Below are 16,060 nucleotides of genomic sequence, written 5' to 3'. Positions count from 1 at the left end.
TAGAACACACTGGAGAGCAGAGGATTAGCAGAAAGTAGGGTCTTTGGTTTTAAACAAAACCTTTTGCTGTAATGAGGTGCTTGATGCTGCACAGGATTGTACAGTTGCAGGGGTATGAGTACAGTCTCCTGTATTTGACACAGCGATTTCCCGCTGGCCGCCTGTCAGTGTGCGCACACAGCTTTCTTCACGTGGTTCCGAGCGGTTAGTGACAAACTACTGCAGAGTCATTCCTTCAGTCCCTATTAAAAAAGATTTACAGTGAAAGAATTCTCAGGTTCATAATAAAACTGTTGTAAGCTGGTGTTTGATAAGTAAAAGGCTGAAACACAGTCCATTTACCCAAACCAAGCATTTATTGTAAATAAGTTAAGTGCCATCAACTTACATTCTGTCTGATTTAATTGTATTCATAATTCATGGTGTAACTTGAAAGTGAGCCTTAATGGACATCCTAATGTTTGCTGAAATAAGGGAGCTCTGTCTCTTCCACCTTATCACAGAATTGCACTGCTATAGGCTGAACCTGGGATCTGCTTCAAGCCAGATCCTTCTTGAGCATGAACAGTTGTGTATGTGTGGCCGTGTGGAAACGGTTTGATTGTGTTTGTTTAGCCTGTCCTTGTATCTCCTGCATCTGCAGCCCTCAGCTGGACTCTGCAGGATTTTCTGGAGAAGATCTCACATCACCATCAGCTGCAGATCTATGCTGTGATCTAAACAGAAGTGGTGTTGATATTAAAAAAAAAAACCAAAACAAAACACCTTTTTTTTCCAAATACTGTTTGATGTCTTTCCTCTTGAAAAAGCCCCAGCCAACTGGACAAAATACCCCACATTTTGGAGTGCAGTTAATTTTTCTAATTATGAATTTATCTTCTATTGTTACATGTGATCTTAAAGGTCTTTTCCAGCTGAAATGATTCTCTGATTTTACTTTTGCTCAACTAGTAAAGTCTTTAGTAGAAATCTACTGATTTATTAATATATTAACTAGGTTTTAATTTCTGATCACTTCAGGATTTGCAGTTTACACTGTTTTGAAGAAGTGGCATACTGAGGCTTTAAAGCTTCCCTTTTTCTTTTTTTTTAAATGAACTTAGTAGTGGGGTTAAGTTTTTGAAAAAGGAAATTATGGATTTGTGTATGCTTCAGGATGCAGGATGGCATCTTTGCTGTAGAAATTCAGGTATTTCTGCATAATGAAAGTGGTCAAACTGAATTGGCTTTTGCCTTTGCAATTAGAGCTGCAGGATGTGAAAAAGAACTGGCAAACCTCTCCTGTGCCGATTCTGCCTTTTAAAGCATTTTTCTCAGTGTAGCTTCTTTTTCAAATTTGTTTAGAAGAAAGGGAAAGACAGTTAAAATACCAAATCTGGATATGTAAGGTCAGTTCTACTGCAGTGCAGAGAGAAATAAATAAATGGACTGCTTTCCCCATGACTGCCTTTGCTGGATAGAGGTCTCTCTCTAAAGAAAAAACAGAAGCAGATTAGGTTTAGGAAATGTTTGTAGTTTGATTGCTTCCTGTGGTTACTGCCAGTTATGGAAGCATGCTTTATTGTTAACTGTACGGAATCTTCATCTAGATCATTTTCTCAAGACAATCCATGCTTTGCTAATTGGGCTTCTTAGTTTCTCTTGTAGAGTAAGGGTCTCATCTTAGAAGTCCAGCCAAAGCTACTTGTACTTCAGTGGTTTTTAGGTGTGTGTGGAAATAAGCATTTGTGGATTCTGCTCTTGCTATTACCTAGATTTATTTTTTTCTCTGATGGAAAGGCCAGCTTAGAGAATGGCCTATGTTGCAGTCTCGGCTAGGCAAAATGTTTTCTACATAAAGTAATTAAGAATTTTCAGTAGTTTATGAATTTTCAAGTAGATGTCCTGGTTTCTGAACTCCAAACCATAGAAATTTTCTTTGTCTTTGAGGAGATTACTCTGCATGTGTGTCTGTTCTGTTTAAAACAAAACAAAAAAATTGCGAACAAACAAAACCTAAAAACCCAAAGCATAACAGCAACAACAAAAACTTTATTTTCCACTTTCTTCACTTGATAAAAATCTCTCCACTGTAGAATGATTTCCTTTGGGTTTGACACCACCATTTGATCTCAGTTTTTAATAATTTTGGTGGGTTTCACTCCCAGAAGAAAACATGCTTGTGCTGTGAAGTATTCCCACTAGAAATCTGGGAAGTCTTAAAACCTCATGTTACTCAGGGCAAAGAACTGGCTTTTTTATTAATTCCCTGCTAGACAACCCCTGTACAGTAAATCTTTCCATAACACCATGCTGTTGAAATTAATCAACTTGATGTTTGGAAATTGTTCAAATTAGATAAAATTAAATAACACCTAGATGGGACTCAAAACTTGTCCTGATGGAAAGAGATTTTAATTTAAAAAGACATGAATTTTATTGGTGCTTTTTCTTTCTAGTTGATCTTCATTTTATACTTATTAGGATGCACAAGCACTGCTCCCTATTTAATGGCTGGAGAGGTGGGTGGCTGTTAGAGCTCTGTTACTTGAGAAAGCATGTGCTGGACCAAGTATTATTTGTAAATAAACAAAAGAGACAGTGCAGGAATTTTTAATACCTGCTTTCTTCTCTTCCTTCTAGTTTGTCATTAGAAACCTGCAGCTTTTACTTGGAAGTCTTAGAGCGGAAAATGTTTTCCAGGGAGCTATATGATTGCAGGTTGATAATACTTTTAACTGGCTCTAAGTCCTTTTTTGTAAATACGAATGCTGTATGCAGCAGACTATCTCGGATTTTCACTTCTCTAATGAAATACCTGTTTCTGTTTCCTTAATTTTTAAAGAATCGATTACTCCCCAGTGAAATAAAACTGTAGATTAAAATGGGCAAGGAGGAGAAAATGCGCATTTGGTCTCTTTGATACATATTTAATTTCTTCTTAATTTCTCTGGCCGTTAGAAGAATCTTTGCAAAAAGTGCAAGTGTGTTTACAGAGACACTCTGTGCATTGAAGCTTTTCCATGAAAGCAACAGCAGAGCTTAAATCTCATCTCTGATTTGCTTTAATTGTGTATGTTATAGAGAGGTAATGATTGCTGCTAACCATTCTCTTCTTCTGGGTAATGTTGGGAACAGTTTTTCACTGCTCTCTTTCGTTGGTTAGATGGAATTCTTGCTGTGTATGGATGTCTTTATAAAAGCCTATCTGTAGCTCTTGGTTTATGCTCCCCTGACATTTTATGCTGATGCCATCTATATGGGGTCAGAGCTCTGTGGGAAGCATGAAAGAGCTGTTCGTGATTCAGCTACGTTAATCAAAATCCAGGAGTAAAAGCCTGTCGTGTGATTTGCGACTGCTGGTAATGTTTTGTGTGCATACTAGCATTGTGTTTGTCCTTGAAGGAAACAAACTCTTTCCTTTTTAGCCCTCGGAAAACTGCTTGTTTTGTCCCTGTGTGAAAAGCAGTGCGGTGTGTCATGTAGCACGGGCTGTGCAGCATCGCTGCCTGCAGCCTCTCTGGAGCTGGGGGAGCGGGTGCGCGCCAGTTCAGTGCCGGGGCCCAGCCTGCTCAGTGTGTGTGTGCACAGGCGAGGGAGGGTGACAGCGATTCTGGCTGATCCCTCCTCAGGGAAAGAGCTCAGGAGCTCCAGGACTTATGAGTAAGGCTGGCTTGCACTGCAGTAGCACCGCATGTGAGACTGTTATGGATGCTTGGTCTCCAGCTCTCTGAGTACTGCTCCAAGTTCTTCAGCTGGAATGACAGTGAGTAGTGACTAACTTGTATTGCTCTCTAAGGGCCCTGTAGCGAACTGGAGGTGTAATATATGCATGTAGGAGCAAGCCATGGTGTATATCTGCATGTAGAGAGCATGTTGGCATCTGCAGAAGTTTTTCCTTTGATTCCAACTGAAAGTACTGAAAGTATATTTATTTTCAGATAACATTAAGAAACAGATAAGTTTGAGGTAGTGAGTTTGTTGGAGATACAACAGTTTAACTCTCTCATGTGAAATAAAGAGCAAAGCAGTTGAAACTTCCTTGGAGTGAGATTGGCTTGGAAATAAGTTTGATTACTTTTGCTTTTTATTTTATTTTTAAAATCAGTATTAAGATTCCAGGTGCTATAGTGAGAGGCATGAGAATAAGTCAGTGTCAGATCACATCAGACAGATGTGGTAACCTGCCCTTTGCTCTCTGTTTTGAAGGTACTAATAGCAGTTTATCATCAGTTACTCTGGGTCACTGAGTTCAGAGATGTTTTGCCAAAAGCTGTTTCTTTAGCTGGGTTCCTGCAGGCATGGGCAGCAGGAAGGGGCAGAAAAGTCATCATGGTCAGGAGTTGTGTGGGGTCCTCTGTGCTGTCCATAAAGTGATATAATGTATGGCATCCATTCTAGCCTTTGAGATCCTGTTTGTACTCAGACAGTAAAGGATGAGTGCAGAGAATAGGTGCTACTCCTGTGCTGAAAAGGAGAGACTGTTGTATGACAAGGAAAGCTTCCAGCAGGAGCATAAAAGACAGCGTGACATTCCTCTCATCAGTTTGCTTCACCACCTTTTCTGTCTTGCCAAAATGTAATTTACACAACTGATATTACAGCCTCAGCATTTGGCCAATTATCTTAATCTTTTGCTAAGACATTAATAGCCCCATCAAAAGTGCTGTGACAGCCTGTATGTTCGACAGGACTGGAAGTTTGTCACTTAAAGAGACTTATTTTTGTTTTAACTAGTTAAATGGTGTATGGACAAATAGAATTCAAATTTTAACCTTTGATAGGAAAAGAAATTTTGTCACTTACTTCAGAGGAACATGATTACCCATGTGCCGTCTCTTCAGGAAAGCACCTAGAGATTTTTTTTTTCACTGAGTTTTTTTTTTAGCACTATGTGTTAGAATTTGGCTACTTGAACTTGCAAAATGCATCAATTTAACCCAGAATCAAGCAGTGAAGAGGGAGCAGTATCAATGTGATGCTGTAACCTTCTTTCATGTTACTTTGAGATGTGTTTTAAAACAAAGAACTGAAACACGTCAAGTGGATATTGTAGTGTGTAGCTTCTGCAGTTAGGATGTCAAATTGAGAGCCACTCTGTGCTAGGTAAGTCCCTAACAGAGAATTATGTATCTAAAATATTTTTTAAAGTAGATCTAGTTTCTCAAAATTCAAGATAAGGAGTATTTAAGTTCCTTAGCAGATACTAATATGACTGTATTTATTCCAGGACAGGGTGACTCCTCTGAAGGGATACATATGTATTGGTTTGTAGATATTAGGTTTTGAAGCTACTGGCCATAGCTCAAAAATATTTAATAGACTTCATGAAGGAAAACTGAAATGTGGCTCTTTCTTCTTTTTCCCTTAAAGAAGTGTCTGGTCCAGGAATACAGTGATTTATGTCCGAAATTCACAAATACACTCAGATATTTTTTGTAGTTATTGTCTACTGGAAATGATTATATTTCATTCTGAAGAACAGGATTTAGAGTGAACTTGCTGGTAACATTGAGCCTTAGATGGCACATTTGGAAAACTGCTTCAGGCTGAGATTGTTCTCTGCGCCGATATTTTCTAGTTTACCTAGGGACTAACAAGTGATATGTAACCAGTTAAAAAATGTCTGTGACTGGAGGTAGACTGGCCTGTAGCAGGTGGTGGAAATGGCTGTGCAGTGCTGAAGGTTTTCAGTCTGTTCCCTCTTCCTTTTGGGAATGTGCTGTGGGGCTGTTCCCTGCAGATTGGCACGTTTCTCTACTGCCTGCAGTATTGAATCCCTTAAAGTTCATGCCTCACAATTTATCTAATGCCATAGATAACTTGATCCTGTAACCGCAAAAATAGATTTGCAATAAAACACAACAAAATTGAATCCAGACCACCCCCTGAGTTTTTCACTTCTGTGGTTCCTCCTCATCCTTGATTCTTTTTCCAAAAGAGTTGTTCTCACACTCCTCATGGATGCAGTGGAAAGGCAGCCGTGGGTCTCTCTGGGTCTGAGTGACCATCAGATGCCAACACAAGATTATAATTTTCAACAAAATCAGTTCAAAAGTATTTTCCTTGTACAGTGAGAATGTACCATGTGCCATGGTCTGAAAATGCACAAATATCCCAGGGTCCCCCAAGAGGACCAGCCTCTGCTGACTTCTCCATACATTCACTGTGTAGAGAGAAGCAGAAATGGCATTTGCGGGTCAGGCTTTTATATGCTTGAATGTGGAGAAATGACTTTAAAGAAATAGGTACATTCATGGAACTGTAGAAGACTTCTGCAATGTTGAAAAAGTCTCATTAGGAAGTCTTTTTCATCTTTGTGCTGGCTATGATTCTGTTCCTGAACTGTATTCTCTAGAGGTTTTAGTGTGGTTTTTAAATGAGTCAAGTGATGAGACTTTAGTATTTTCCTTGGAAAGCAAACAAAAGTTATCCCACAAAGAAGAAAGGCAGATTTTCACTTACGATGAGTTTTCTAGGAGGTGTGTTAATTTACAAGTTTAATTAGACATGTATGACACAGTTCATGTTCCTCTTATTGATGCTTTGTTGGTTTTTTTTTGGTGTTTTTTTTCCATGTAGGTTTGATGATTCCAGTCTTTTGTGTGGTGGAGCAGTCAGACGCCTCTCTTGAATACGATAATCGAGAAGAGCATGCTGAGTTCGTTCTGGTTCGCAAAGATGTGCTCTTTAGCCAGCTGGTGGAGACAGCGCTCCTGGCTCTGGGGTATTCCCACAGTTCTGCAGCTCAGGCACAAGGTATTCAATAGTTTTTCCCCACTTCTCTGCACTGCAGAAGACAGCACCTGGGGTTGTTTGATGTAAGGAAAAAGTAAGAAAATTGGTAGCAAATCTTGGAAGTGTTTATATCAGTTGTGTTAATTGCTTAATCCTAAACTAGGTGAATAACAAGCCTGACATTTTTAGCCTGTCTAGAAAGCATTAGCTAGATCTTGCTGAAGTGTGAAATCTGTTGATAATGATCAGTCAGGATATTCATGACACACTTGTTCTGCACCACGAGGCAGGTTGCTGCTTCGAGGAAGTCAGCACAGAAGATAGAACCTTTAGGTGTACAGCCGGATGGTATCCAGTATTCCTCTTTGCATCAGGGCAGTTTTGAACAGCATATTGTAGTCTTTAATTTTTTTAAATTATGCATTGTAGACAATGGTTTCGTATATATGCATGCTGTCTTTATGGCAAATAGTTGTAGGACTAAATGTGCAGGCTGATTTTTGTTTTCACTTACCTACTATATTGCTGCAAAACCCTTTGTAAAGCACTGTAGTCCCTTCCACTCTAGTTATTCTCTGTTAGCAGCAAAATCTTAAAATAAACAAAGCTTTCCTCTCTCTGCCCAAAATATAAGCTTAAAAAAAACCCAAACCTAAAATCATAATGTTGAGGGAGATGGGCAGGAGGTGGTGGGTTGGGAAAAATCTTTCCAGAATGAACTTCAAATTTCAAGAGAATTTTTAATACTAAAACAAGTTATTTCAGTGCTTATTCTTTTGGATGAGAAGCCTGTAAGTTTGTTTTCTCTCCATATCACAAATAAAACCTGTGCACATTTAGAGTAGTTTAAAAGCAATTTGCCTGAGGATTTGAATTCTGTCTGGTGATTTGAGTTACTTTGTATAGTTAGGCATTTGAACATGGGAACAGAAGGAGCAATGGTGGTGTTGAATCCAGGAGTTCCAGGCAGTGGTTAATCGCATGGGCTGCTTATGCAAACTTCTGTCCAAGCAGGGTGATAATGATTCATTTCCTCTGTCAGACTCTGCTCTGTGAGAGAGGCTCAGATTCTTCATATAGGCAGAGTTTATATACATGTGTTTATTTACACAATATGGTAGTAAAAGCCCTGCAAGAAGGTAGTTGTTTTGTTTTCAATGCAAAATGCTTTGTGTCATCTTAGGGACTCTTTTTTCCTGAATGTAGAAGGTCAGCATATCCCACTGTTTCCATCCTGGTGAGCCAGCTTTCTGTTTGACAGCACTATCCATCTCAGTTAACACGGTTGCTCATCGTGTTGCGAGCTAACATGTGGAACATGCTGCATTAGGTGGCCAAGATTTGATTCCTGGCACTTGCGAAGGGGAACGGGCTTTGCAGAAAACCTGCTCCAAGGGGGCATGTCATCCAGTGCAGTGACCCACACAGGCTGAGCATCTCACTTGGGGGAACCTTGCTTTTGTGGCATTGCTCTGTTGTGGGAATAGAGGGAAGGAGACAGATTGACTCATGAAGGAAATTAGTCACTGTGCAGGGAGGAAATGGCCACTGCGTTTTTGAGCTTTAACAGTGAGCAGGTTCAGATACTGATCTGTCGCTTGATGTGCTGCTCCAGTAACTCCACTAGAAAATAGAAGTTGAATCTCTAATTATTGCCATTAGTCTAAAAGAAAAGACTAAGGTATTTTCATCTTTAAGGCAACTATTACATTCCTCTAACATCTCATGGTACTGTATTGAGAATGACAGAAAATACCTTAAACATCCATCAGCTAACAAATCTCTTGGTCAGGTTATTTACCTTCACACTGAAGGGCCAGTTCATCAATATCTTTTAGACATCTTCAACAAATACTGCAGGCCATGCTGATCTTAAGGTATGAAGCTGAAGTATGCAGCATGTTCTGCAGTATCTTGCCTCTGTGCTAACTGTCTGTAAGCTGAGGGGTGAGGTACAGATGGCGACAGCCAATAGATTTCTGAGATTGTTTTGTTTAATGTAAAAATTTATAGAATGTAGGGCCCTAATTTGTTAACTAGAGTTGACAGAAGCGTGCTACTAAATTGCTATTATAACAATTTTTTTGCGAACACAACTTTCTGATATTAAAAAGGTAGGAAAAGTAAAGCTATTTACTTCATTCATTTTGGTTGTAGGACAAGTCTGCTTCTGTTCTAGTTCTTGGAATTGATTTCCATTAGCAAAACATAGTAATAAATGGTTATTTAGTTCTTTTTTATGATCAACTGAATTACAGGATCTGCAAGAGAGGTTGAAGGTCCTCAGGTGCATTTTTTTCAAGATGCTCTGAGCATCATGCTCTGCAAAACAGTGACATGCGTAGGTGTCCCCATGTCCTCCAGGGACAAAGTAAATGAGTTTGTCAAAGCTTTGGTATTGTAAAAGCTGTCTAAGCTGTAACTTAGTATGTAACAATTGTCACCTTTTGAGTTGTGAAAGTGCTTTATTTCGGCCCCATGACACTGAGGGGAATGGCAATTTCACTTCATCCTGCAAGAAGCATCTTGCCTTTGCCTGTTCTTTTTAGAACAGGGTCTTCTGTGGCAGATTGAAGAGCTGGTTGGAGGGGAAAGAAGAGCTGTGTCAGAGGAGAGAATTGCTGTAGGATTTCACTCCACCTTTGCTGCAGTTCCCCATGGCAGCCCTGCAGAGCTGCTCTGGCTGGAGTTGGTGTGTGCTTTGTGTGCAGGCCCCTGCCTCGCCTTTCCCAGCTGTACAGCAGCACAGCAGAGCCTGGCTGGCAGAAAAGAAACATGGCACAGAGTGGTAGGTGGTATATGCCTCCCTGAGGGGCCCTGCTTTTGGGCTGCAGCCTGGAGCTGCAGAGCTCCCTAGGAGTGATGCTGTGTCTGAATATTTGAGCTGTAACACACCCACAGTGGTCACCTGGCCTGAGCCTCATGTACTGGCTTGTGGTCACTTGGCTTATTATGGATCATTTTTATTCCTGGCTGCTCGGTAAATTGATAAGTCTTAGCACAAACAGTGTTGGGACAAAAATAGATCAGGTGGTATACATGAAGGTGGTCCCATGCCTCCCTGGAAGAAGCTCTTTATTCCCACACAGTTTGGGCAGAACACATTTATTCCACAAACAGCTGGTTGTGATTTTTCTCTTGATGGTGGTGGGAGAAGAGACTTTTCCAGTGAGTGCTGCCCTCGTGAAACTTCCCTTTTCTGACAGGAGCTGTGAAATGTCTTCTGGAACAGCATGGGAATTCGTTAACAGCTTGGCACTGGGGTGTGAAAGTTGGTGGTGTAAATGGCAACAAAGGTTTAATAAACATTTATGTATTTTTCTTTCATCACTTGAGTCTACACCTGACAATAGGGAACCTGCTGCATGTGCCTTTTAGAGAGGGAAAGAGTCGTGCTTTAAAGGGACACCTGTTCTATGTGTAGTTTAATAAAGTTTACGTGCCCTGATGAAATTTTTTTCTTGTGAGTGAGGTATTCTAACGGGGCTATGCAAGAGAAGGGAGCTGGTAGGAGGTACATAGAATATGCAGTGCTGAGTGCTGGGGCCAAAGTATGAAAGTAGCTGCAATCTGGTATACCCTGCCTGCTCTCCTGTGGCTTTGAGACCTGCTGTGAAAGCTGATTCCCTCCTCTGTGGGGTGGAAGAAGAACAGTGTTAGTTTGATGCTTTTAGTATCTACTTTCTTAGAATCTGTGGGAAAAAGAAAATAGTGTGATTTCCTGTGGATTCACGTTTTTCCTTTTGACCAGTTCCTTGTTAGCTGTTCTGAGTGTGTACATGGAACTGATGAGAATTGTCTGCAGAAGTTAGCAGAGCTGAATGGGCCATTGAGATGGAGTTTGCCTTCTCTCAGGTACTGGAGCTGGGTGTGTTGGCAGGGCAGTGTGGAGTGCCTGCCCTGGCTGTTCTCTGTGGGCAGCTTTAGCCAGGCAGTGGCAGGATGTTGGCTTGGGTTAGTTGCTGTGTGTGCCCATGGCAAGGAAAGGGGTGCACAGAAGAGTGAAATGGTGCTCAGATGTCAAGTTGAAGAGGAAGAGGAATGAGAAAATAGCGGAGAGAAGTTATTACAGAGCAAGAGATCCTTCCGTCCCTGTCGCTGTAGAGATTGTCAAGCTCTGGTTCTTAAGCAATGCATTACCTTGAGCAGAGCCATTGCAAGAGGCAGTGCCTTGCATTTATGCCTCAGAGACCTCTCTTGTGCCCAGTTTCTTCTAATGCTGTCTATACACTGGAGAGGGAGGAAGATTTGTGCTTGCATAGAGCTGTGTGTGGGTGGTTGGAGTGAAAGGCTGGAAGGAGAGGCTAGCAGTGGTTGGTGGAGAAGGTGTAGCACAAGAACAAAACAGGAAAAAGGTTTTAAGTATCTTGTTGTGCCATGTGGAATTGCAATAGCTGGACTCAGGAGGTGAGTGATGCTCTCTGGGGACTGTGGCTTAGTGAGCAGAGATAGACATCTCAGCCCTGTCAGCCTTGCATCACTGGAGTGCAGAAGAGGAGAATTCTTTTGGGCCAGTCAGTGCCTGGCCAGAGTAGCTAACATCCAGAGGTACCTGAGGACCTATTCCAGTCCTACTCCAGCTGCCTGACTGTGAAGCTCTGATATTGCTTGCAGTCACAAGGTCAGCTTGGCTTCGGTGCTTCTACAGAGAACTGTGTTCTGGAGCACTGAGGGAGCTGTCTTTGCAGTCAGCTGCTGTAGGAGAGAAAGGTGGCTCTCCTGACTGTGTAGGAAGGAAACCAAGGCACAGATATGTTAAGAACTCTCCTCTGGATTGATAGTGCACATAGCTGGGGCAGGAAATAACCCAGGCTGCAAGTGTGTTCGTTTCCTTCAAGGGTTTAAATGTGTGTGCTCAGCCCTGCTCACTGCTGTTAATTGGAAGCCCCTTGCACTTGTGGCGTGCTTTTTAGTATTACCTCAAAGCACAGACCAGATCTGGGTGACACCGTGTTGTTCAGCCAATCATTCCAAGCCCCAGGCTGCTGTGTGTAAGAATGTGGCAGCCAGAGTGCTGTGCTCCTTCACTCAGACTAGCCTTTGTGAGACTCAGCAGCATGACCATCTTGCCTCTTATGGGATTATAACCATGTGTACAAATATTTGAAGGGTGTAAATACCAATGAGAGAATGGATTTGCCTAAGCTGGTACAAGAGGGTAGGGCTCTGAGGCAATTGGAAGGACCTGAGCAGATGATTAGTAGGGAAAGATCCTGTGAAATATTCCCATCTGTGCTGTCTCCAGAACCACAATAGCTTCCAACTGAATGTCAGGTAAAGGGAGAACATACCAGCTGGGGACTGTATTGAACACACACGCACAAGCTGGTTTTATATTTCTGTATCAAGAAAGGTACAGTAAAAGTGTGGTGAAACCCTGCTGAACTGTGCTTGATGAATATAGCCAAGTTTGCTGTAGCTGGGAAGACCAGATATGCTATATTCTACACAAGTGCAAGGTAGCAGTACAGGAAAAATTGAGAGGAAACCTGAGTTCAGGTTTCTTATGTGAGTAATTTGCAATAAATTACAATGCTGCTATAATCTGAGCTGTTCTGACCCCTCAGCCCACTGTCACTCATGTCTGAGTCATGGCTCCCTATTTATGTGATCAAAGATTTTCTAATGAGAAGAGTTTAATAAATAGGAGAGACATTGGTGAGACAATATTTTAAATAACAAGATGATACAGTGATCAACCAGTTAAATATTGGGTCACTTCCTAACTGTCACGCCTTACTGCCACTTCTTACTTTTTCATTTTAATAGAGTCAGTGTATTGGTCTCACCTAACAGAGTTGTCAGTCTGTGGAAAGCTGCTGTATTTCTCTGAGCTCAAACTCTTTTGACACAGACTATTCTCACCCTGCTAAACCAAGATTTAAAACAAAACACCCCAAAAGAAATGAAGGAAACCCACCTGACCCTTTTCACTCCTCTTCCATCAGTTCGTTTTACGCCATCTCTAATTAACAGCTCCTTACCTTTAGTAATCCCCTTTGTCCCCCTTGCCTCTACTGGGGATATTTATAATGGATAAACTCTTCTTTCTTCTCTCCAGTTTTGCAGTGGCATTATAAAAGGCCCAAATCAAATAATTTAGCAGTAGTATGTTTGAGGGGTGCAGCTCGTACTGACATCTTGCAGTAAACTGCTGTGCAATTCCATGACAACTTGTCTGAGATTGCTAAGCAGACTGGATTTCTTGCAGTGATACTCAGCCATCCAGATCAAAGTTTTCTTTGTAAAAGCTGCTCCTTCTTGAACTGTTCATTGCTTGAGTTGTATTCTTTGTCTTTCTCCCTGATGTTTGAAAAAAGAGGGCTAAGAACTTCTCAAATATTTATTTCTCTCCCTATATACATCATTTACCAGCAAATCACTGTTTTGTCTACCCTACAAAACTTCATGACAACTGTAAGTGAAATTCAATTAGATGGAACTATGAGACAAAGTCACATTTTAATGAGAATATTGAAAAACTCTTCGTTCTTTGTGGGTTTTGATAGGCATTTCTGTGCATAATGGACACAGGGGTTGAAAGACACTGTTGTTAACGATTCAGCATCTCATGCCATTTCAATTAAAGCCCTAGAATTCTCTTTGAGAGTTCCTCAGAACTCTTAAGAAATCTTATATAAAAAATAAAAGAAGCAACAAAGATTGAGGCTCCTTGTATTTGTAGGCTTTGCTAAAATTAGTGTTGCATTTTTTATGGAAAACATGATATATAAAGAAATGTTAGAATGTCATATTTATAGATACGTAAATGGAATATATTTTAAGTTTTACTTTGGTGTATATATATAAACACTTATATGATATATTGATAATTTAGTATACACACATTTTATACATATACATGCATTCAAATATATATTTATATAAAAGTATATATGTGGACGCAAAAACTCAGAATTAAATTAATGAATTAATCTCAGATTACTTGCCATCCTTATTCTTCATTTGTGCTGTTATTTTAAAGAACATCATTACCCCAACAGCATAATCTCCAGTGAATACTTGAGGTTTTGATAAGCTCTTTTTGAAAGTTCTTAACTTCTGACTAGTGGTCAGCAAGTGTCTGTCTTTCCTTTTCTTCCCTGCCACCCCTCCTCAAACTGGCATACAAAAGTTAGCATGTGGTATTGACGTTCTGATCCCAATATATTATTTACAGGATTCTTGTGATGTAACAAAACCTTCTACAAATAATAATCTATTTTTCTAGATGGCAAACATCTGGGTAGTATAAGTAAATGGGTAATTTATTAGTGTTTGAACAGCTTAAAGGAGGGTAAGTAAAGGTAGTCCTGAACAGCTCAGCACTTCTGACGCTGCTTTCCGTCTCATTTGCGGTCTGTGACTGAGCACAGCAGGCTCGTAAGCAGGAGAGGGGGCAGGGGGAAAGGAGGGAGCAGAGGGGACACAATGGGCTTTAGTTGTTCCAGTGAGACTCCCTTTCATCCCTGTCTCTGTGAGATCCCACATACCTGCAAAGGGACTTGGGTGTTGAGTGCTTTGGAGCACATCACGTTTTGGTGACAGCTCTGCCAGTTCCAGTGAACCTGTTGCAGTGGTGTGTGTGTAATTTGTTTGTTCCATGGTGACAATGGATCAAACTCGGGCTATGCTCTGGGAAGAAATCATTAAACCTTTTGTTCTTGTCTCCTTTGTTTCTGAGCAATATTGCTCAGGCTGAACACTGAATCAGTGCTTTAGTTCAGTAAGGGCCACGTTCTTTAATGCTTTCCATTCACTTTCTGTTGCAGGCTGTGTGCAAAAAGGTAACACTGCAGGACAGAGGTTTATTGAAACTTTGTACTCTTCAGGGAAAGATTTGCCTGTACTCTGTCAGTGTTATAAACCAGTGAAGAAATGCTAGGGAAATGGAGCCACAGGCTTTTTTGTGTCACAGCAACCATTACAGTCATTTGGGGTGAAAAGAAAATCAAGTTCACTCTGAAAGGTCTGTGTGTGCTTGATTAAAAACTTAGACCAGTATATAATAAATTTAGATTTTTCCTGTTTCCTTTCCCAACCCCTCAGCTAAACCCATCCTCTTATAGTCCAAGAAACACTACTGGTTTTGAGTAAAACTGAGAAATGGTCTTTATTAGTTTTAATTAAAAATAAAATTTTGTGATCTCATTTTTTTTTTCTTCATGAATCTGATAATGAAGCAGTGCTCTATTTAAAAGTGGGAATAAATTAGGTTAGGCTAGGTCTTCCCCTGTCCTAAGAAGGAGAATGAGGTGCAGTTAACAGCCTGCTAGCTAACAAGCTAAATATTTAAACACTCAGTAGGATGAGCAAAGCTTGGTGCTGGTTAACATGTTAGAGTAGCTCTTTTTTTTCCTTCTTTCCTTGTTTTTTCTCCTTTCTTTTTTAGATTTTTAAGAATATTCTTATCTGCTGAATTTTTTTTTCCATTCCCTCCTCTAGATAAGGAAAGCAGCATTTTAACCCAGTGGCGTGAAGAGCTTGTCTTTTTGTTCCAGCTGCAGATTGCCCTGCCCCATCTGCCTTTCCCACAGGCACACAAAACCAAGCCCACCCCCAGCTGCTTCTTTCTTTAACCTAACAGAGGTAGGGCACATCCCCCAGATCAGCTTCTGCTTATTTAGAAGTAAATCCCACCTTTCAGAGTCCCTCGTTTGCCTTGGGTGCAGGTTCCCTGTGCAGCATTTGTGATGGCTGTGCTGCTGTAGAGCAAGCAGAGCTCTTTCTGCTGGCTGGTCTCTGGTCTGACACGTTTATCATCAGTGCCCCGTTCTGAATCTTGCTGCTCGTGTTTGGGAAAATTGGTTTGAGCATGTGGAGAGCAAAGCTGCTTGGCTCCAGGGAAGCTTGTGGTGTAAAGCAATACTTCTCAGTCCCCTTTAACCATGTAGACAAACTAAGTATGAAAGCCATTTTGGTTTTAAACTGAAAACCCAACAAAGTAGGTGTAGAAAATCTGAGGAGGCTAAACAGATGGTTTAAAATGGCAAAAGAGAGGCCAGCACACTGACCCCTTGTTCAGTGTCTTCTGTCTCTTCAGGAGAGATCCTCCTGGCAGTGACAGCAAAGGGTCTGTTCAGACAGTTTCTCACTGCTGTACATGAGCATTGTGGAAAGGACCTGGCTTTAATCCTCCTGGTCCTTGCTGGAATATAAATGAAGCTGTCAATCAGCAGCTGTGTTTGACATTTGGGTCCTTTCATACCGGTTGAATTTTACAAGGGCAATCTGCCCTCCTGCATTGTTTGTCATCAGGGGTCTGCAGCAGATTAAATGGCTGCATTTAATGGAATGGAATGGGAAAGGATGAGCAGAAGACAATGCTATTAGTGACCTCCTT

At 40.9% G+C, this 16,060-nt stretch overlaps 1 protein-coding gene across 4 annotated transcripts in view; it reads left to right on the top strand.

Moving 5' to 3' along the window:
• Positions 1-16,060, top strand: part of SATB2 (SATB homeobox 2) — a 137,874-nt gene that overhangs the window by 22,771 nt on the left and 99,043 nt on the right. For 3 of the 4 annotated variants that reach the window (XM_036386781.2, XM_036386782.2, XM_036386783.2), the window contains one exon: positions 6,562-6,738. The exons of the other annotated variant lie outside the window; for it this stretch is intronic. In XM_036386781.2, the coding sequence (XP_036242674.1) occupies positions 6,562-6,738 (177 nt within the window). The remainder of the gene's footprint in view (positions 1-6,561; positions 6,739-16,060) is intronic. 4 annotated transcript variants of the gene reach the window in all.

The sequence above is a fragment of the Molothrus ater genome, chromosome 7 (genome assembly GCF_012460135.2).
Source record: "Molothrus ater isolate BHLD 08-10-18 breed brown headed cowbird chromosome 7, BPBGC_Mater_1.1, whole genome shotgun sequence".
Lineage (NCBI taxonomy): Eukaryota > Metazoa > Chordata > Aves > Passeriformes > Icteridae > Molothrus > Molothrus ater.
Note: the sequence above shows the minus strand (reverse complement) of the source record. Positions and strands in the feature narration are given on the sequence as shown.